The following is a 23,343-nucleotide window of genomic DNA, read 5'->3' on the forward strand; positions in this document are numbered from 1 at the left end:
GAGCTGTCAGCAGTGGGTCTGTGGGAGGAGCCATAGGAGCAGTCAGCAGGGGTCTGTGGGAGGAGCCACAGGAGCAGTCAGCAGGGGGTCTGTGGGAGGAGCCACAGGAGCAGTCAGCAGGGGGTCTGTGGGAGGAGCCACAGGAGCTGTCAGCAGGGTCTGTGGGAGGAGCCACAGGAGCAGTCAGCGGGGGGGGGGGGGTCTGTGGGAGGAGCCACAGGAGCAGTCAGCAGGGGGTCAGTGGGAGGAGCCACAGGAGCAGTCAGCAGGGGGTCTGTGGGAGGAGCCACAGGAGCTGTCAGCAGGGGGTCAGTGGGAGGAGCCACAGGAGCTGTCAGCAGGGGGTCTGTGGGAGGAGCCACAGGAGCAGTCAGCAGGGGGTCAGTGGGAGGAGCCACAGGAGCAGTCAGCGGGGGGGGGGGGTCTGTGGGAGGAGCCACAGGAGCAGTCAGCAGGGGGTCAGTGGGAGGAGCCACAGGAGCTGTCAGCAGGGGGTCTGTGGGAGGAGCCACAGGAGCTGTCAGCAGGGGGTCTGTGGGAGGAGCCACAGGAGCAGTCAGCAGGGGGTCTGTGGGAGGGGCCACAGGAGCTGTCAGTGGGGGGTCTGTGGGAGGAGCCACAGGAGCAGTCAGCAGGGGGTCTGTGGGAGGAGCCACAGGAGCTGTCAGCAGGGGGTCTGTGGGAGGAGCCACAGGAGCAGTCAGCAGGGGTCTGTGGGAGGAGCCACAGGAGCAGTCAGCAGGGGTCTGTGGGAGGAGCCACAGGAGCAGTCAGCAGGGGGTCTGTGGGAGGAGCCACAGGAGCAGTCAGCAGGGGTCTGTGGGAGGAGCCACAGGAGCAGTCAGCAGGGGGGGGGGGCGTGTCACAGGTATAATGTAGTTCACCACACTTGTCATCCTTCTGTTTTTCACACATGCATAGAATGCCTTGGGGTTCTCCTTAATCCTACATGCCAAAGCCTTCTCATGCCCCCTTCGAGCTCTCCTAAGTCCTTTCTTAAATTCCTTCCTGGCTACGCTATATTTCTCATGAGCCCCTCCTGCTTCTTATATCTAACATATGCTTCCTTCTTCCTCTTGACGAGTTGCCTCACGTGTTTCATCAGCCACGGTTCCCTTTTCCTACCATTTTTTCCTTGTCTCAGTGGGACAAACCTATCCTGAACCCAGCATAAGTGGTCCCTAAATTTCCTCCACATTACTTCTGTGCTTTCACCTTTGAACATCTGTTTCCAATTTACTCTCGCTAGTTCCTGCATCACCCCTTCATAGTTAGCCCTTCTCCAGTTAAGCACTTTCCCATTTTGTCTGTTTTTATCCTTTTCCATAGCTATGCTGATGCTAAGGGAGTTGTGGTCACTCTCACCAAAATGTTCCCCCACCAAGAGGTCTGCCACCTGACCAGTTTCATTACCCAGAACTAGATCCAGTATGGCCTCTCCTCTTGTCCGCCAGTCCACATACTGTGTCAGGAACTCTTTTTGAACACACCTGACAAATTCAGCCCCATCTATCCCCCTTGCAGACAGGAGATGCCAGTCAATATGAGAGAAGTTGAAATCACCCATAAATATAACCCTGTGTTTCCTGCACCATTTTAAAATCTGCCTGCTTATCTACTCCTCAGTGTCCTGAAGGCTATTTGGGGGCCTATAGACTACTCCCAGCACAGTGATTGATCCCTTCCTATTTCTGACTTCCACCCACACCGACTCAGTGGACACTCCTTCTGCAGCGTCCTCCCTTTCTATAGCCGTGATACTATCCCTGACCAGTAATGCTACTCCCCCCCTTTCTACCTCTCATCCTATTCCTTTTAAAACACCTAAACCCCGGTACCTGCATCAGCCAATCCTGCCCTTCCTCCAGACAAGTTTCAGTAATGGCCACAACATCGTAGTTCCACGTACTGATCCATGCTCTAAGTTCATCCCCTTTATTCCTAATACTCCTAGCGTTGAAATAGACACATTTCAACCCCTCTACCTGGCTACATCTATGTTTTGTCCCCTGCCTGTCCTTCCTCACCAACTCAGAACACATAGCATCATGCCCTTGTCCTTCTACCCTAATCTCTGCACTCACATTCTGATTCCCATCCCTCTGCCAAACTAGTTCAAATGGTCCCTTTCCAGTTCAGGTGCAGCCCGTCCTTTTTGTACAGGTCAGACCTTCCCCAGAAGAGATCCCAATGATCCAGAAATCTGAACCCCTGCCCCCTGCACCAACTCTTCAGCCACGCATTCATCTGCCATAACTTCCTGTTCCTACCCTCTGTCTCGTGGCACAGGCAACAAACCCAAGATTACCACCCTTGAGGTCCTGCTTTTCTAACTTCTTTTCTAACTCCCTATATTCCTTCTTCAGGGCCTCATCCCTTCTCATATCTATGTCATTGGTCCCCATGTGGACCACGACACCTGGCCTCTCACCCTCTCTCCTGAGAATACCAAGAACTCGATCCGAGTTATCACAGACCCTGGCACCAGGGAGGCAACAGACCATCCAGGATTCTCGATCTCTCTCACAGAACCTCTTATCTGTCCCCCTATCGAATCTCCTATCATTACTACTTACCTCTTTTCCCTCCTTCCCTTCTGAGCTGAGGGTCCAGTCTCGGTGCCAGAGACATGACCACAACAACTTGTCCCTGGTAGGTTGTCCCCACCGACAGTATCCAAAACAGTATACTTATTGTTGATGGGAACAGCCACAGGAGTGTTGTGCTCTTTCTGTCTATTCCCCTTCCCTCTCCTGACAGTCACCCAGCTACCTGTCTCCTGACTTTTAGGGGTGACTGTCTCCCTGAAACTCCGATCTATTACTGCCTCTGCCTCCCGAATGAGGACAACATTTCTCGCCTGACTCTGCAAAGCCTTGAAGCATACCTCCAGGTCACAGGACCTACTTTATTCAGAGGGCAGCAAAAGTGTGGAATGAGTTACCTGCATAGAACATGGATGCACGTTCAACTTCGGCACTTAAGAGAAATTTGGATAAGTACGAGGCAGGGAGGGGCCTGGAGGGCTGTGGCTCAAACGCAGGTCAATGGGACTGGGCAGAATATTATTTTGGCATGGACTAGATGGGCCAAGGAGCTTGTTTGCTTGTTATAGTGTTCTAACACTACAGCAGGAGCAATATATTTGGTGTCAAAATAACTGCAAATGCTAAGAAAGTGAAATAAAAGCAGAAAAGCTCTCAGACGGTGGTGTCTGAAAAGAGGATGCTGTCCAAGTTGCATGCCATCTTGGACAATGTCTCCCATCCACTCTATAATGTACTGGTTAGGCACAGGAGTACGTTCGGCCAGAGACTCATTCCACCGAGATGCAACACTGAGCGTCATAGGAAGTCATTCCTGCCTGTGGCCATCAAACTTTACAACTCCTCCCTCAGAGTGTCAGACACCCTGAACCAATAGGCTGGTCCTGGACTTATTTCCACTTGGCATAATTTACATTATTATTTAATTATTTGTGGTTTTATTTTGCTATATTTCTACTCTGTTCTTGGTTGGTGCAACTGTAATGAAACCCAATTTCCCTCAAGATTAATAAAGTATGTCTGTCTGTCTTTCTGTCTGTCAAAATACTGGAAACAGAGTACTGTAACCCAAATCGATAAATTTGTTAATCTTCCCAAGGGTGGCATCTTTGGAGGTTAAAGAACTTTGACGTGCCACCAAACACTCCTATCAAACCTCTACAGATGTATCATTGAAAGGTTTCTGACTGCACCACAACTGAATTATGGTCTGGTGCGGCAATTCAAAGGCGCAGGAGTGTAGATCTCAGAGAGTAGTCGCCTCAGCCCAGTACACCGCAGGCATCTCCCTCCCCACCACAGGTAGTATCGTCAAGGCGGCAACATCTAACTTCAAAAATCCCCACCACACCGGCCCTCCCATCTCCTCCACATAAGCACGAAGCTCCACAAAACCAGGTTAAGGAACAGCCACTTTCCTTCGGCTATTCAGTTCCTGAGCCAACAGGCGAAACCTTTTTCACAACACTATGACCACTTTACACATAACGTGGACTTATTTTGTTCTACTTGTGGTTTCTTGTAAAAATAGCGTATGATTGATCTCCATTTTATATTCTTTTATGAATGCCAGTTATATCATGCTCTACTGCCGCAAGGAAATTTCTCATTGGATCTGTGTCCACATGCACTGTACTTGTGCAGATGACAAACTCTACTTTGACTTGCCTGCTAAGTATTTCCGTCTTTAATTCAGAGTCTCCAGCGTGGGTGGTGGGGTGGAGATACATTTCTATCAGAGGCACTTCTTCCTTCCGCTAGCCTGCAGGTCACCCTTGGGCAAGGTGTAGAACCTGCTTAGCAACTCCACCCTGATCACGATCATGCGAACCCATGGGAGACAGTAGTTGAAGGTCGTATGAGCAGCTGGTGCATATCACAAGTCCTGGTTATGCAACCACTGACGCCAGACTGACAATCTCTGAAGAGTATTGATAATGGCCGGGGTCACCCATCTTGTAAGGACACTGCCCAGAAGGTGGCAATGGCAAACCACTTCTGTAGAAAAATTTGCCAAGAACATTCATGTTGATGGGACCATGATTGCCTACGTAATACAACGTGACACATAGTGATCAGAACCAGGTTTTACAATCACTGTCATATATCATGGAACTTGTTGACTTTATAGCAGCAGTACAATGCAATACATGATAATATAGAAAATAACTGAAATAAAGTATATTTATTTTTACTGTAATTCACAGTTAAATTAACTCATTTAATTTAACTATTTAATATTTATAAATATTTAAATAATAAACTCAATTAGAGCAGAAACAGAGGTTTAAAAAGTAGTGAAGTAGTGTGGGGTAATGCTGATGATGATACCCAGTCATCTGCATTGGTGATGGACTTCAGGAAGATATTTGACAATGTGGTATTCTGATCCAGAACATGGGATCCAATATTCTGATTATCAACCCTACCTAGGCTTCTTACAATTTTATGTACCTGTACGTACCATTACACTGCAACTTGCACCAATTGCACAAGAATTTATCCCATCTCCGCAACCTTAAAAGACAAATCACAGGACGTCCTGCCTTTCACCATTCACTGTTCGAATCTTAACCTGTCCAATATTGTGGTGTGCCACTCTAAAGGCAGAGGGAGCACTTCACAGTTACTACAAGTCTCCCATGAGCAACATTGGGCCAGCATTCTGCTCAAAGCCAGCACTGTCCCTAGAATGGAAGATGACGAGTTGAAGAGCTGCCTGTATAAATTCTTTTATTACACTATCAAAGAAATTCCTTAATTTAGTGTACATCCTGGCTGTCAGCAGCCAAAGCTTAGACACAAGCTAAAGACAGAACCAAGCATTCTTCCTTTGAGAACAGCACATCATAAGGACACCCACAATCCAGGTCATGCTCCTTTCTCGTTGCTACCATTGGGAAGTAGGTACAGGATCCTTAGGTACCACACCACCAGGTTTAGGAACAATTCTTACCCTATAACCATCAAATTTCTGAACCAGTGTGGATAACTTCATTCACCTCAGCACTGAACTGATCACTGAACATAATCTATGGACTCACCTTCATTGGCTTTACAACTTAAGTTCTCAGTATTATTTATTTAATTTTTTTATACATTTGCACAGATTATCTTCTTTTGCACATCGGTTGTCAGACTTTGTGTGTGGTCTTTCATTGATTCTATTGTATTTCTTTGTTCTATTGTGAATGCCAGTGTAACGGGGTTTTTTCTTTTTCTTTGTTACTGTGTATGTAATCAAAATGGCGTCTTTGTTTTGTTACAAGTAGGAATGCTGGCGCCTGTATTAATAGTAGGAATGCTAGGTTCTTTGTTATGATAAGTGCTGGAAGCTTGTTTGGGACTGTAAACTGATTGTTGGCGGGGCTTTTGGGGAGTCGGCGCGATGGAGTGAGAGAGAGAGGACGGGGGGCTGGAAGCTGGGCGACGGTACGGACCCCGAGCGGGGGTCCCCAGCCCAAGGTTTTCGGTGATGAGAGGAGACGGAGACAGAGGAGTGTGGAGCGACTGGTCGACCACCGTGGGGGTCCCAGGAGGCGGGTCGAGAAATTCGGATGGGATCGAATACCAGAAGACTTCAGTAATTGAGCTCCAACGGTTGTGCACGAAGTGGTTTGGACTTTGATAAGTTTGGCGCCTTTTCTTTTTTTTCTCTTATTCATATATACTGTATCGTTAGTAATCGCTTAGTTATAGTAATCTTTATAAATTGTACTCATTTAATCGCTCCATCATTTAATCTCTCTCACTCCATCGCGCCGACTCCCCAAAAGCCCCGCCAACAATCAGTTTACAGTCCCAAACAAGCTTCCAGCACTTATCATAACAAAGAACCTAGCATTCCTACTATTAATACAGGCGCCAGCATTCCTACTTGTAACAAAACAAAGACGCCATTTTGATTACATACACAGTAACAAAGAAAAAGAAAAAACCCCGTTACACTCTCTCCCCATTTGATTACACCTGCAAGAAAAAATGAATCTCAGGGGAGTATATGGTGACATACAAACATTGACAAAAAAAATACATATTGAACTTTGAACTTTAAAGTTTTATTCTTTGGTTTCTACAGGAAGACTTTGAGTCAACATCACACCTCCAGCCGATAGTATTGTGCCTTAAACCAGAATTACTACTTTCCCCAGACATGCAACTGTCAATCAGTGGACCAGCCTCTCTTGTAGAGGACGGCTACAAACAAGGATATGGGCAACTCAGACTTAGCAATTGCGCCTGAATTTCCATGCCCATACAACGAGAGATTGGATGCTAACTTGGGTAAACCACCCAACGCATACGGTGACTGATTGCTCAGTTTAGAAAATTATTTGAAAGTAGTAAGAGTGACAAAGTCAAACCTTTGAAAAAAAATAAAATCAAACAGCTAAACAAACATAAATGGGACAATGTAAACATAATTCTTTCAGTTCCATTTACACAGTATGTACTCCACAGTAAAAGATCAATTCCCTGGATTTAGTAACCTTCAGCAGTGCACAGTCCCTCATCCCATCAGTTTTCCCCTTTCTTACAGCAGCAATGAAAAGTATTTAGAATAAGAATCACCATAATCATACGTCAGAGGAAAAACTTGATCAATAAACAGATTTGCATCATCAATATCAAATCAGTTTCAGTTTCTCAATGTTGAAAGGACCACAGAAGTTAATGATATTCTTCCAAATGGAAGTCCCAGAGTGAATTATATTCTTCAGTACAACCCTATTTCAGGTGGTATTATCTCCTTGTCTTGTTCTCACTGTTGTCTTTGGTGTAAAGTTTAATTACTCCCAGTTCATTCAGCTTCTTCCACAATCGCATTTCCAGTCTCATATCATGGTTTGAATAGAATACCACCCTGTGGTAGGTCCGGTCAAAGTAATGATCCGAATAGTTTGCGTAATCTTCCGTCATAAAGCCGTAGGCAGAGACCTGAGGGTGAAGGACAAACATGAAGCAGAGAAATCTGTTAAAAAAGTGGAAATCCATCAAAATCAAAGTCAGTCTGAGAAAAACCGATTATCAAACTATGTATATGTCACCATGGGCGACCCTGATATTCATTTTCTTGCAGGCACTGGAAAATAAAGAAATGCAATATAATTTATTTATTTACACAGTGTGGGGCAGGGGCCCTTCCGGCCCTTTGAGCTGCTCCAGCCAGCAACCGCCAATTTAACCCGAGCCCAATCACAGGACAATTTACAGCAGCCAATTAACTACCAAGCAGTACAGTTATGTAAACTAAGTTCTTGATTTTCATTATTTGCCAGATCTGTTTTCTTCTGCACACTGGCTGTTTGTCAGTCTTTGTTACTTATAGTTTTTTCATAAATTCTGTTGTATTTCTTCATTTTCCTCGTAATGCCTGCAAGAAAATGAATCTCAAGTACATGGAGAAACGTATGTACTTTGATAATAAATTTTCTTTGTAGTGTGGGCGGGAGCTGTGTGGTACAGGGAATGGTACACAGTCATTAAACAGACCCCCTTGTGTTCTCTGGTAGGACAAGGGAGTTCACCCCAGTGTCGGTTTCAACATTACCAAAGTCACATGGATATTAACAAAATGTACACAGCCAGCCTCCACCTCTCTACCATTAGAGAAAAATTAACCACAGTTCAAAACTATTCTGGTGGTGATAAAATATTTCAGAAGGTCCTGAAAGTTATTAAATGCCAGTTTTTTAAAAATTGTCAAGGGTTCTAAAAATACATTTACCTGGGATAAAGGTTTAGAATCAATCTTGATTTCTGTTGGTCGATTGTAGGAAGTTAAGCTGATAAAGTGTTCTTTGTGCCTGTGTGGTAGAGACTTGTATGGAGGAGAATTTACTTAAAACTTTTGACTATGAGTTTCTTTAATGGCTCCAAACATCAAGGAATTAACAATGGGTCTGGAGGATCGATGAGCAGCATGGTGGCATAGCAGTTAGTATATTGATTTACAGTGTCTGCAACCCAGATTCAAATCCTGCCACCGTCTGTATGAAGTTTGGCCTCCAAAGACTCTAGTTTCCTCACGCATTCCAAAGATGTATGCATTAGTAGGTTAATTGGTCACACGGCTGCAACGGGGCTCGATGAATCAAAAGGGCTTATTACAGTGTTGTATCTCTAAATCTAACAAGAATTCCCATTATCTACCCAAACTACGTGCTAATCTTTTTTTTAAGTCTCAATCTTGAGTTTTGGGAATCTTGTTCAGAAGGGACAATGCAATTCCCTGGATTACTAGTTCAGCACAAGTACAAATTAACTTCAAATCCCAGACTAGAAACAACTATTTTTGTGCCCTGTTTTACTCAAGTCATGAACTTCCACCATAAATCTGCAATTCTACATGGCAGTTAATTTGTTCTGCAAGGAAAATATGGGCAGGGATTATAAATCTGTTGTGTATTCCTGAGTACCGGGTTGTAAACGTCTTTGAAAAATGCCTCTGTAGTAATGAGAACACCACAGTATATCAAGTCTGTCCTTCTGTAACTTCAAAATTTTCAAGAAATAAATATTGAAAACAATATTAAGTAGACAGGCTGGCTGAATGACAAGACAGTCGAGAGTCATGCCAACTGAGAACGGGATGCCAAGGCAGGGGAGGAATCAAACAGTCAGCAGAACACTCAGAGCAAGGCAGAGGAAGCACAGGAATAGGCCCCTCAACCCACCATGTCTGTGCTGAAGCCAATCCTTTCTGCCTGCACATGATCTGTATTCCTCCACCCACCAGCCTCTTGGATATTACCATCAAGCCTGCTTTCGCTGTCACCCTGGTAGAACATTCTAGACAACTACCACACTCTCTGCATAAAGAAAAGTGCCCTGTGCATCCCTTTTAAACTTTCCCTCGTAGCTATGCACTTTAGTACTCTGGGGGGGGGCAAAGATTCAGGCTGCCTCTCAGAATTTTATAAACTTCTATTAGATCTCCACTCAGCCTCTGACACCACAGGAAAACAAACCAACTTTGTTCAACCTCTCCCTATAGCTAATACACTCTCAACATCATCATTATGTGCCATGTCATATGACATCATCATTATGTGCCATGTCATATGACACCATCATTATGTGTCATGTCATACAATGCGGGTGATATGGCCTCCTGACCATGAATGTTCTTGGAAAATCTACAGAAGGGTTTGCCATTGCTTTCTTCTGGGCAGTGTCTTTACAAGACGGGTGACCCCCCAGCTATTATCAATACTCTTCAGAGACTGTCTGCCTGACATCAGTGGTCACATAACCAGAACCAGCTGCCCCTATGACCATCCGCCACCTGCCCCCATGGCTTCACGTGACCCTGATTGTGGGGGCTAAGCAAATGCTGCACCTCGCCCAAGGGTGACCTGCAGGCTTGGCGGAGGGAATGAACACTTTACACCTCCTTTTGTAGACACGCATCTCCACCCTGCCACCCACAATGCACTCTAATGCTGGTAATCCATACTGAACCTCTCCAGAGACTTCACATCCTTCAAGTAGTGGGGAGACAGGAACTGCACGCAATACTCCAAGTGCGGCCTATCCAACGTTTTGTCGACAATGTAAATTTATCTAAGTATGTATCTGTCACCATACACCACTTGGAGATTCATTTTCTTGCAGGCATTTACAGGGAAATAAAGAAATAACAGAATTACTATTTTTTTAATTTCTGAGAATACATCACAGAATAGTCCCTAATGGCTCTTCGAGCCCCACTGCCCGATTTAATCCTAGCCTAATCACGGGACAATTTACAATAACCAATTAACCCAACAACCAGTACGTCTTTGGACTGTGGGAGGAAACCAGAGCACCTGGAGGAAACCCACGTGGTCACGGAGAGAAAGTACAAATTCCTTACAGGCAGTGACAGGAATTGAACCCGGGTCACCTGTACTGTATACGAAGGGCCCAAAGCATTGTTGAGGATCCCTGCCACTCATACCATGATCTCTTTGACCCACTACTTCAGGAAGGAGGTACGGGAACATTAGGACTAGGACTGCCAGACTGGGTAACAGCTTCTTCACCCAGGCTGTGAGACTAATGAATACCCTGCCACCACCGAGGTCTCGTCGCTAGGACAGCGAACAGTTTCCTGTTCACTGCTTACCTGTGCTGTGCCTTATTGTGCACTTTGAATTATATTTTATTAACTTATTTGTGGTAATTTTTTTTTTGGTTTTATGCACTATGTGTGACTTATGTTTTGTGGGTGGACTGTGGTCTGGAGGAATGTCGTTTCATTTGGTTGTAAATATGTACAGTCATAAGACTTAAATTTAATTATCAGATCACTATGGACCCATGCATCTTAATCTTCCAGAAGAACCATGCCAACTGCCTTAATAAAGTCCATGTGGACATCTACTGCCCTAACCTCATGGGTTACCTTGGTCATCTCCTCAAAACTTCCAATCAAGGAATGTCAGTAGGCCAGGTTATCAGAAAAGTTGAGACACAAGACACTGCAGATGCTGGAATCTGAAGTCACATGTGAAAAGCTGGAGGAACATTAATAGGTCAAGCACGATCATTTTTTAAATATTAGAGGTACAGTGTAGTCATAGCCCCTCTGGCCAAATTACACCCATGTGACCAACTAACCTACTAACCCATCCGTCTTTGAAAGATGGGAGGAGGCTGGAGCACCCAGCGGAAACCTTCGTGACACAGGGAGAATGTAGAAACTCCTTACAGTCGGCAGCGGGAATTGAACCCGGGGCGCCAGCACTGTAATGGCGCTATGCTAAACACCACACCACTGTGCTGCTCTAAATCTGCGGAGGTTGATCAGAAAGGTTGCTGGCGTCCTACCACAGAGTCTCACTCGAGGACACGCCTGGGAGATGCAACAGCTCTGGAAACCAGAGGCACTGCTGGAGAATTAAAACCACACTCCATCCTACCTCGTCACATGAATGGATGGCAGCCATCAGCATCGTTGCTCCTGTGGTTGGGCGATAGACGTTTCGGTGTCGTGATTTCAAAATGTTTGCCCTTAAAAACCTGTAGAAATAATGCACGCGTTACAATTGGTCCTGGGGTACTTCAAGTACTAAACTAACACAATTTATACTGGAGTGAGATAGTTAGAATCTCTCTGTTCCTCTTATGCAAGGACATGGGGAACAGACCAAGTTTTCTCAATGGCCTATTACTTCCCCCTGGGTACCCTCCTCCTCCCCTTTCTCCTATTGTCCACTCTTCTCTCCTGGCAGATTCTTCCTTCTCCAGACCTTGGTCTTCCCCAACACCTTCCAGCTAGCCTCCTTCCCCTCCCCACCTACCAATTCATACATCTCCCCCCCCCCCCCCCACTTCCCTCTTAGTCCCAAAGAAGGTCCTTGGCCCAAAACATCGGTCGTTTGCTCTCTTCCACAGATGTTCCCTGACCTGCAGACTTACTTGTGTTTGCGATTTACCCTCATGAAGGGCCTTGCCCAACATCAGCATTTTCTCCCCTCCCCCTTCCATCCAGCAGGAGACGCAAGGGCTTGAAAACAGGCACCTTGAAGCTCAAGGGCAGCTTCTACCTCCTGTTATAAGACTATTGAATGGATCTCCTGTATGATAAAGATGAATTCTCATCCTAAACTACCAACCTCACCATGTCTCTTACATCTGCCTGCATCGTACTTGCTCTGTAACACAAGACTGCCTTCTCCTTGTACCATCATGATGGACTCAACTTTTAAGACCATCTAGTCCATGACAAGCAATTATTCCACCTAGTCACATTGACCTGCACCTGCACCCTCCATACCCATCTCATCCATGTTCCAATCCAAATTTCTCTTAAATGTTGAAATCAAACCTGCACCACCACTTCCACTGGCAGCTCATTCCACACTCTCACCACCCTCTGAGTGAGGAAATCTCCCCTCAAGTTCCCCTTAAACATTTCACTTTTCAAACCTAACCCATGACTTCTAGTTCTGGTCTCACCCACCCTCAGAGGAAAAAGCCTGCTTGGATTTACCCCATCTATACCCCTCATAATTTTGTATACCTCTATCAATCTCCACTCATTCTCCTACGCTCCAGGGAATAAAGTCCTAATCCATGCAACCTTTCCCTAGAACCCAGGTCCTCAAGACCTGGCAACATTCTTGTAAATTTTCTCTTCACTCTTCCAATCTTGTTGACATCTTTCTTGTAGTTGGGTGACCAGAACTGCACACGATGCTTCAGATTAGGCCTCTCCAAAATCTTGCACAACTTCAACGTAACATCTCAACTCCAGGAGTTAAACATTGATTTATCAATGTGCAATTATAAATCCCTGTAATAATCTGTATGGACACCATACAAAGTAAGGATATCCCCATCGTGTTTTGGTACCCAAGACCATAATAAACCATTTCTCAGAGTAATTGACTAATGAGGAAAGTATCCATCTATTTACCCCAACTAAACCAGCTATAATCTTCTACATCTACAAGAGAAATTTGGACAGGTACATGGATGAGATGGGTATGGAGGGTGCAGGTACAGGTCAATGCGACTAGGTCAGGGGTGTCAAACTCATTTTAGGTCACGGGCCGGATTGAGCAAAATGCAGCTTCATGTGGGCCGGATCAGTCGGACGCGTGCGAACGCAGCTTTCGTTGCCTCCGTTTTTTCAGCCTGCTCTCATGTGTCTCAGTCTCTGCTATAACTACAAAGTGTTTCACTTTACAAATTCCGTTTCTTATGAAGAAGACTGCCGAGCAAGACTGCCGAATAAACACTAAAAACCCTGAAAACCTGGTACCTGAATAAACTCAGCATTAGCCATATCATACGCCATAGGCGCTTCGATTACTGGGGCCAGCTTTAATAGTAATTAGATATTATCTCGCGGGCCAAAGATAATTCCACCGCGGGCCGGTTTTGGCCCGCGGGCCTTGAGTTTGACATATATGGACTAGGTGGAATAATTGCTTGTCATGGATTAGATGGACTGAAGGGCCTGTTTGCATTCAGTACTCTATGACTCTGTACATAATATATTCTCTGTGAGGCAGCAGTTCTATCAGCTATGTCATTGTTCCAACAGATTGGTACATTTTGCGTTTGGAGATCCACAACAATAGTAGCTGGAAGATGAAAATAACAAGACTCAGACCATTCAACTGTCACATATTCATCTTCAGTGGCAAACCCCCTCCTCCTTCCCTTTGCTCTATGGCCCACTGTTCTCTCCCATCAGATTCCTTCTTTTTGAACCCTTTAATCTCTTCCACTTCCCAGCATCTCGCTCTATCCCCCTCTTTCACTCACCAACCCTCCGCCTCACCTGGTCTCACCTACCACCTGCCAGCTTGTTCTCCTTCCTCTTCCTCCTTACCCTGGCTTCTGTCCCCTTCCTTTTCAGTCCTGATGAAGGGTCTCGGCCCAAAACGTTGACAATTTATTTCCCTCCATAGAAGCTGCCTGACCTGCCGAGTTCCTCCAGCATTTTGTGTGTGTGTTGCTGGAATTAAAGGTCTGTTTTACCTGTTTCGGATGTATCGGATGAAGTCTGGATGATACATCTTGAATTTTTCCGCCTTCCCATTTTTGCCAAAATAAGTAGGTGGACTGAAACAAAAAATGTGAAATTAGAAATTTTGCAACAATATTCTTCAACCCTTTAGCCAATATTATGAATGATACTGGTTTCTGTTGGCCACATCACCACCATCTTACAATCTCAATACACATCACTCCTCCATCACCTGTCGCTCACACCTCCTCAAACTTCTGACGGAACTGAACCGAACCACAAGAACCAACGCGACTCCAGTACTTCACACAGCGGCCATTCTACACCTAATGACCAATTTCAAGGAATGGGACAAGTTGAGGGACAAACAGATATCTACACCACAAGCATACGGATAGGAGGTGAGCCCCAGGTGTTTACCCTGCCAACTTTCATGCACAATTTTGGACAGCAGCATTCACCTTCCCATTTTGGAAATGCAAACCTAGTTATTATAGTCTTCATCTCGGTACCAACTTGTATATTCTCACACTAATGACCCTCAGAGCCTCTGCAATACCATTCAAACTACTGACATAAAAAGAGAAGCCACACATGTTGAGACAGCGCATGGCGTATTGGCCTTCACTGGTCAGGGGCTGGAGTTCAGGAGTAACGTTGCAGCTCCATAAAACTCTTGCAATACAGTTGTCCACCCTGGTTCGACCACACTTGTTGCAGATCTGCTCGGCTCAGTACAGGAAGGAAGAGGAAGCCTCAGAGAGCGTGCAGGGGAGATTTACCAGGATTGGAGAGCAGGTCTTATGAGTTTAGCTTGAGCGAGCTAGGGATTTTCTCTTTACAGCAAAGGGTGGTGAATTGATGATGGTGTACAATATAGACAGAGGCACAGATACAGTGGAAAGCCAGAGACTTTTGCTCAAGGTGGAAATGGCTAATACAAGAAAGCATAACATTACTCTGCATCTCATGCTCTTTGTACCTATTGCTTACTCATTTATTATATTTGTTTGTCTTCTTTTGCACTTTGGTTGTTTGTCTTATTGTGCGAGGTTTTTCATTGATTCTGTTGTGTTGCTTTGTATTTATCGAGAATGCCCACAAGAAAATGAATCTCAGTATACGGTATGTGACATATATGTACTTTGATAATAAATTTACCTTGAACTTTGATTAAGGCGATTGGATGAAAGTACAGGAGGGATGTCAGAGATAGATGTTACAGAGCAGTGGGTATGTGGGGATGTGGAACGCAATGCCAGGGTGGTGGTAGAGGCACAAACATTAGAGACATTTAAGAGAGTCTTAGATAGGTACATGGATGACAGAAAAATGGAGGAAAGAGTTAGAATGATCCTGAAGTAGGTTAAAAAGTCAGCACAACATCATGGGCTGAAGGGCCTGTACAGATCTATGTTCTACGTTTCTTTATTTATTTTTAATTTAGCGATAAAATGAGGAGTAAGCCCTTCTGGCCCTTCGAGCCATGCTACCCCAGCAACCCCAGAATTCCAATTAACCCTAACCTAATCACGGGACAACTTACAATGATGAATTAACCTACCCTACCTGAGGAAACCGGAGCACACAGGGAAAACCCACACATTCCACAGGGAGGACGTACAGAGACTCCTTACAGTATGGCACCGGAACTGAACTCCGGACACACTGAGCTCTAACAGCATAACACTAAAAGCTACGTAACTCTACCGTATATGTTCTGTGATATAACGAAAAACTTATCTCTTCACTGGCTCTTTAATGTTGTCATAGCCAAGTTGTGGGTGGGGGGGGTGGGAGGGTAGTGGGGATAAGCTCCTGCTACTTATTAAATGCTCCAATGGCGTGCGTCTCAAATAACCTCTGACATCCAAGTCCATCTCCTGCCTTCACGCGTAGCTTAGTAGCTAAGCCCAGCAGAACTGTTTCTACTGAATGGAGAAGGGGGAGTTACAGACGGCTTAAAACCAGTCACATTGGGAAGATGGAGCTCGTCAGCCATGGCTGGCAGCTCATCTCGGAGAAGGAAAACTCTGATCTTGCAGTTATACCCACTCAATAGAAAGGCTTCCATTGTAAACCCTAACGAACAACCTGGAGCTGGAGTCCCTAAAAGATAGATAGATACTTTATTGACTCCAAAGGATATTATAGCGTCACAGTTGCATTACAAATGCACAGATATACAAATATTAGAAGAATTAAAAAGGTTACCTTAAAAATAAGATGTACAAGATTAAGCAGTCAAAGATTACAAGATTTACAAGTATTTGTATTTTTTTTACATCCAAGGGAGTGAAAATCTTGATGTTGCGTAAAGAGGGGAAATGTGGGAGGGTATTGCCCAAATGCTAAGATTGTGTACATAATTGTTTGCATACATGTACCTACAGATACAATGTACATCAGATGTGCAATCAGTTCAATGCGTATTGATAAATCTGATGGCCTGGTGGAAGAAGCTGTTCTGGAGCCTGTTGGTCCTGGTCTTAATGCTGTGGTACTGTTTGCCAGGCGGTAGCAGCTGAAACAGTTTGTGGTTGGGGTGGCTGGAGTCCCCGATGATCCTCTGGGCACTTTTTTAAAATGCACCTGCTGCTATAAATGTCCTGAATAGAGGAAAGTTCACATCCACAGATTTGCTAGGCCGTCCGCACCACTCTCTGCCGTGCCCTGCGATTGAAACGAGTCCAGTTCCCATACCAGGCGGTGACACAGCCAGTCAGGATGCTCTCGATAGTGTCCCTGTAGAAAGCCCTGAGGATCTGGGGACTCATGCCAAACTTTTTCAGCCATTTGAGGTGACTACACAGCTGGTACGTACAGTCCAGGTGAGATCTTTGATGACGTGCATGCCGAGGAACTTGAAACTACTCACTCTTTCAACCGCAGTCCCATTGACGTCAATAGGGGCTAGCCCGTCTGTTACTCCTGGAATCCACGATCATCTCCTTTGTTTTTTCGACTTTAAGGGAGAGGTTGTTTTCTTGGCACCACTGTGTCAGGGCTTTGACTTCTCCTGTGTAGGCTGTCTCATCATTGTTGGAAATAAGGCCTTTCAAGTTCATACTGATAAGACGGCAGTGAAAGAATTACCATAATATTATACAGTTATGGGTGCACATGCACACCGTCCAGATAAGAAGTGACGATGGTCTTGCATAGGGTGTCCGTGATAGCAGGATGAGGTAAACAGAGCTTAAAGCGTGCTCTGGTGAATAGATAATGCAGTCTGCGTTGAGTTCAATACTGACTGGCCACTCCCGTCACACTACTAGTGCCACACTGTATCTGCCACTCCTATGGATTCCTCAGCTGCGAAGAGAGGGGAAACCTGCTGTAGGGGCAACAGCTTGTTCTCCATATCATACTTGGGTAGACAGCTAGGAAGCAACATCCATGGTCCCCAATCTATAGAGGGCCTACTGCTACAGTGGGGCTATGAAGTTTATGAACCCGGTAGAATTTTCTCTATTTCTGCAAAAATGTGACCCAAAATGTGATCAGATCTTCATGCATCCGAAAACTAGATAAAGAGAACCCAATTAAATAAATAACACACAAAAATTACACACACAAAATGCTGGTGGAACACAGCAGGCCAGGCAGCATCTATAAGGAATGCTTCTCCTTATAGATGCTGCCTGGCCTGCTGTGTTCCACCAGCATTTTGTGTGTGTTGTTGTTTGAATTTCCAGCATCTGCAGATTTCCTCGTGTTTGCACACAAAAAATTATACTTGTTCATTTATTTATTGAGAAAAATGATCCAATTGTACATGTATCTGTTGGAAAAAGTATGTGAAACTTTGCTTTCAGGAACTGGTGTGATCCCCTTGTACAGCAATAACTTCAACCAAACATTTCTGGTAACTGTTTATCAGTCCTGCACATCGGCTTGGAAGAACTTGAGACCATTCCTGCTTACGAAACTGCTTCAACTCTGGGATGTTGGTGGGCTTCCTTGCATCAACTGCTTGCTTCAGGTCCTTCCACAAAATTTCCATAGGATTAAGTTCAAGACTTTGATTCGACCATTCCAAAGCACAAACTTCCTTCTTTTTAAACCATTCTGTTGTTGATTTACTCTTGTCGTTTGGATCACTGTCTTGTTGCATTATCCAACCTCTATTAAACTTATGTTGGACTGTTATGATGGTCTGCTACCCTGATATTCTCCAGTAAAATGTCTTGATACAATTCTGAATTGATTGTTTCCTCAACGATTGCAAGCTGTCCAGATGCTGAGGCAGCAGAGCAGCCCCAAACCACGATGCTCGTTCCACCATGCTTCACAGTTGAGATGAGGTTTTGGTGTTGGCGTGCAGTGCCCTTTTTTCCTCCAAACGTAGCAATGTGTATTTCTGCCAAAAAGTTCACCTTTTATCTCATCTGTCCACAGAACATTGTCCCAGAAGCATTGTAGAATATCTAGGTGATCTCTTTTGCAAACTTGAGATGGGTAGCAATGTTTTTTTTTGGAGAGGAATGGTTTCCTCTGTGGTGTCCTTCCATGAACACCATTCTTGTTCAGTGGTTTTCTTGATTTCTGCAGGTCTTTTGCTGTTACCCTTGGGCTCTTTTTCACCCCCTTCAGCATTGCACATTGTGCTCTTGGTGTGATCTTTGCAGGACGCTCACTCCTACAGAGAGTAGCAACAGTACTGAGTTTCCTCCATTTGTAGACAATTTCTCTTACTGTGGACTGATGAACACTCAGGTCTTTAGAAATGCTTTTTGTCACCTTTACAGCTTCTTACATCTCTACGATTCTTCATATAATGTTCTCTGAAAGTTGTTTTGATCAAGACATGGTGCATATAAACAGATCTTTCTTGAGAAGAGCAAGCTCTGTCAGTAACCTGACTTTGTGTGTCTTTTTTATAGGGTAGGGCACCTCTACAACACACACCTCCAATCTCACCTCATTGATTGGAACATCTGACCCAAATAGCTTTTATAGCAGGTATTACCCCAGAGGTTCACATACTTTTTCCAACAAATACATGTAATATTGGATCATTTTTCTCAATATATAAATGAACAAGTGTAGTGTTTTTGTGTTACTGTATTTATTTAATTGGGTGCTCTTCATCTAGTTTTAGGACTTGTGTAAAGATCTGATCACATTTTAGGTCATATTTATGCAGAAATAGAGAAAATTCTACAGGGTTCACAAACTTTCCAGCACCACTGTACATCTTTACAGGCCCACAATGTTCGTGCAGACCTTTTGAGTGTTTTCAGCATTTTTTATATCTTGCATAGTGAGCAGCTGCGAGTTTTGCTCCACTTAAAACTTTCTGAAAATCCCGCAAAGAAAGCCGTCCCACAGATGGCAATTCAGGTGACATGGAGCTGGTTGCTGCAGTGCTGAGACATTGCAGTCAGACCATGACCAGACAGGTATTCTTCTGTTACAGGTTCAAACATGCATTTCACTCCCACAGATGGAATTTCAGATTTGGCTGCAGGTTGTATGATTTTTTTTAAAAAAAGGGACTACTTTAGCTAAGATCAGGATTATAATCAAATAGCTTAAAAAAAATGTGTTAAGAATCACACACAAAATGTTGAAGGGACTCAGCAGGCCAGGCAGCATTTATGGAAAAAAGTACAGTCAGACCTTTCGATCTCAGCCTGAGACGTCAACTGTGCTTTTTTCCCCATAGATGCTGCCTGGCCTGCTGAGTTCCTCCAGCAATTTGTCTGTGTTCCTTGGATTTCCAGCATCTGCAGATTTTCTCTTGTAAGTATTAAGGTCGTTAGTGGTTCTTCTTCTAAGTGAACCAGTCTCCAAGGGCATGCAGTGGGCATGGATTACCCAAATTCCTTCAGACTAGAGCTGTCTGGTAGCTTTGAGCTGCCTGAATAAGACCATAAGATATAGGAGCAGAACTAGGCCATTTGGCCCATCAAGTCTGCTCCACCATTTCATCATGGCTGATCCAATCTTCCTCTCAGCCCCTTTCTCCTGCCTTCTCTTGTATCCCTTTCATCCCTGACCAACAAAGAACCTATCAACCTCTGCTTTAAATATACATAGATGGCCTCCACAGCTACCTTTGGCAACAAATTCCATAGATTCATCGCTCTCTAGCTAACGAAATTCCACATCTCCGTTCTAAAACAAAGTCCAAAATGGTGGTGGTGGCACAACGCAGCTTGCAGCGGCCACTCCGGAGCTGATTATCTGTTATTTGTGAAGCAGGGTGCCATGCGCAATCATAATTGGATGAAAAGCGGACGTGGGAGCACGGAGGAACATCTAGAAATCTCCAGGAAGACCTTCTTCGTCGCTGCTGCTGCTGTGAGGTCGAGGTCTCTGCTGGGAAGAACAGGCCCCCAGTCCTTGGGGTCGCGTTGCCGATGGCCGTTGGCGGGGGCGTTTTAATACGCTCGGCAGAGGATGGTGCTCAGAGAAGCTGTGCCGGAGGGGATGGTCGGAGGCTCGGTGGTTCGACGGACTCGGAGTCCGCTGCGGTCAGGTCGCTTTCATTGTGTGCTGTGTCTGCGAGGCTGGGTTCGACAGAGCTTTCATTGTGTGCTGCGTCTGCGAGGCTGAGTCGGGCAGCGCCGTGGAAGTCCATAGCAAGGGTATTCCCTTCTGCCACCTGCGTGGGATGGCGAGTCTGTCAGGACCCCGGGGACTTGTGGAAACTGTGTGGTGGCTTCTTTTGAACTTATAGTCTTTTAACATCTTTGGACTATTTTTACTGTGCCCATGGTCTGTTTTTTATCAATTATGCTATTGTTTGCACTGGTGTGACTATGTGGTTTTGTGCAGGTCTTGTAGCTTTAGTTTTTGGTCTTGTTTTATCTGGTTGGATTGGAGCTCCTTCCGGGGAACACGCTAAGATGGTAGCACGATATTAATACGCAGCAGCCTCTCCGGACTCTGGATTGGGGATTGCCAAACGTTATGTGGATATCTTTTGTTTTATCTTCAGCTTTTGTGATATCATTCTGGAGGAATGTTGTCTCATTGTTTAACTGCATTGCACTTGTGGTTTCTAAATGACAATAAACTGAATCTGAATCTAAAAGGACGCCTCTCTGAGGTTATGTCTTCTGGTCTTAGACTCTCCCACCATAGGAAACATCTTCTCCACGTCAAATGTCTTTCCCTGCTGGAGACTTATTTCCATGGGCACACATCCAAACAAACCTCAAAGTTCCAAGTAAATTTATTATCCAAGTATATGCATGTCAACATACACACCTCTGAGATTAATTTTCTTCCTGGAATACTCAAAAATAAAGTGGGCAAAGTACTGGAGAGTTTAACATCAGTAGCTGAGCGAAGGGCGCTGAGTAGGCTACGGTCAATTATGGAAAACTCTGAACATCCTCTACATAGCACCATCCAGAGACAGAGAAGCAGTTTCAGCGACAGGTTACTATCGATGCAATGCTCCTCAGACAGGATGAAGAGGTCAATACTCCCCAATGCCATTAGGCTTTACAATTCAACCGCCAGGACTTAAGAACTTTTTAAAAGCTATTATTAATGCTTTTTGAGATAGTGATTTAGATGCATATCATATTTTTTTACTGAGTTAAGTATTGTATGTTATTAGTTTTGCTACAACAAGTGTATGGGACATTGGAAAAAAAGTTGAATTTCCCCATGGGGATGAATAAAGTATCTATCTATCTATCTAACTATCTATCTAATAGAATAATAATCACAATAGGATCAAAGAAAGGCTGCACCAGTATGCAAAAAAATAACAAACTATGCAGATACAGAAAGAAATAATAAACAAATAGGCAATAAATATTAAGAACATGAGATCAAGAGTCCTTGGAGGTGTGTCCATAGATTGTGGGAACATTTCAGTGATGGGATGAGTAAAGTTATCTACTTTGGCTCAAGAGCCCGATAGTTGAGGGGTAATAACTGCTCCTGTAACTTATGGGTGGTGGCGGTCCCACAAAGCTGCTCCACTCCTGAAACAGTGTGGATAACATAATTCACCTCAACTCTGAACTAATTCTACCACAACACACTCACTTTCAAGGACTCTTTTACAGCTCACGTTCTCAGTATTATTTTGTTTGCACAGTTTGTTTCCTTTTGCACATTGGTAATTTGTCAGATTTTATCTGTATATATAGTCATTGAGATTTACACCACTGAAACAGGTCGATCTATTGGTCCCTTTGATCTGCACTATGTATACTTCATAAAAAATTTTCTGCATTTCTTTTGCTTCTCCTGTAAATTCATGAAAGAAAATGAATCTCAAGGTGGTACAGGTTGGCCACCTGTTTTCTGGCCCCCTCGGATCCTGAGCTGCCAGCTGGTGGTGTAGTGGCATCAGTGCTGGACTTTGGGGCAGAAGGTCCTGAGTTCAAACCCAGCCAGCTCCCGTGCACGCTTTCCATCGGTGCTGGGTTGAGTGTTGAGCTAGCAACTCGACCTCATAAAAAAGAAATTGCCTGCTACAGAAACATCAACAGCAAAAAAGTTGATGGCCTATGCTCCCTCATGAGTTGAAAGGCAATTTCTGTTCTCTTTCTCTCAGATCTGCCAGATGAATGTTTTTGCTGGATTACAAGAAATCACGCAATAATAATGGCAAAAATGGACTGTAGAAGCTTAAGGATTATTAATTACACAAAAATGAAATGTAAATTTATTAATTACTGTACTTACAAAGAATGTTGCTTCTGAGTTAACATTTTAAAAATTTCATCTAGGCAAAGTTGTTTCATGTGTTTTGATCTCTCCCTGTGTAACTTTTCTTTGCATCAAACACAAATTCATTAGCTCTTGCTCTGTCACAAAGGTACGTTTCTCTAACCCTTTGATTAAATCACCCAACTCAATTAACTTGTCAATAGTAAATCTTTCAGTTTCATCATCATTGCTGCCAGCTTCATCACTTGCCGTGTTTTTAATCAGCATTCAGAACACTATCCCGAGTCCGTAAGGTGATGCACGACAGCTGTTTCATCATTGACAATCATCCACTCGTAGAGATTTTCTTCATTAAGACAACTTGTTATATCTTTGAAAGCAGGTCCTGTAATGCTTATTGTATGCAAATCAGGAACAACTACTTTCTCCTTTGGTACACAAAATCCTGTAAAATCATCGTCAAGTTTTTCTTCAGGCGCGTTACCAAACATCAAGGCAGGCCACAACTTATGCTAGCCATTCTTTAGTGCTGACGCTTCTACCTTCTCCCACCCTCAAGCAATGAACCAAAAAATGTCCTTCACATTAAATTCTTTAATAAATGTCTGCACAGAATTGCCAGAATTCACCTCATCCCACAGACGTTTCATGAAAAGTGAGCCTCATAATTTCATCCCAATTAAA

The 23,343-nt window shown here is 44.2% G+C and overlaps 1 protein-coding gene across 1 annotated transcript in view; it reads right to left on the minus strand.

Annotated features, from left to right (window-relative positions):
- Positions 1-6,582: 6,582 nt before the first annotated feature.
- Positions 6,583-23,343, minus strand: part of st6galnac (ST6 (alpha-N-acetyl-neuraminyl-2,3-beta-galactosyl-1,3)-N-acetylgalactosaminide alpha-2,6-sialyltransferase) — a 73,522-nt gene continuing 56,761 nt past the window's right edge. Inside the window, exons 7-9 of the mRNA XM_073026300.1 lie at positions 14,025-14,108; positions 11,453-11,552; positions 6,583-7,484 (exon numbers count right to left, since the gene is read on the minus strand). Coding sequence (XP_072882401.1) covers positions 7,290-7,484; positions 11,453-11,552; positions 14,025-14,108 — 379 coding nt within the window. The 3' untranslated portion in view covers positions 6,583-7,289. The remainder of the gene's footprint in view (positions 7,485-11,452; positions 11,553-14,024; positions 14,109-23,343) is intronic.

This window comes from Hemitrygon akajei, chromosome 22 (assembly GCF_048418815.1).
Source record: "Hemitrygon akajei chromosome 22, sHemAka1.3, whole genome shotgun sequence".
NCBI classification, from domain to species: domain Eukaryota; kingdom Metazoa; phylum Chordata; class Chondrichthyes; order Myliobatiformes; family Dasyatidae; genus Hemitrygon; species Hemitrygon akajei.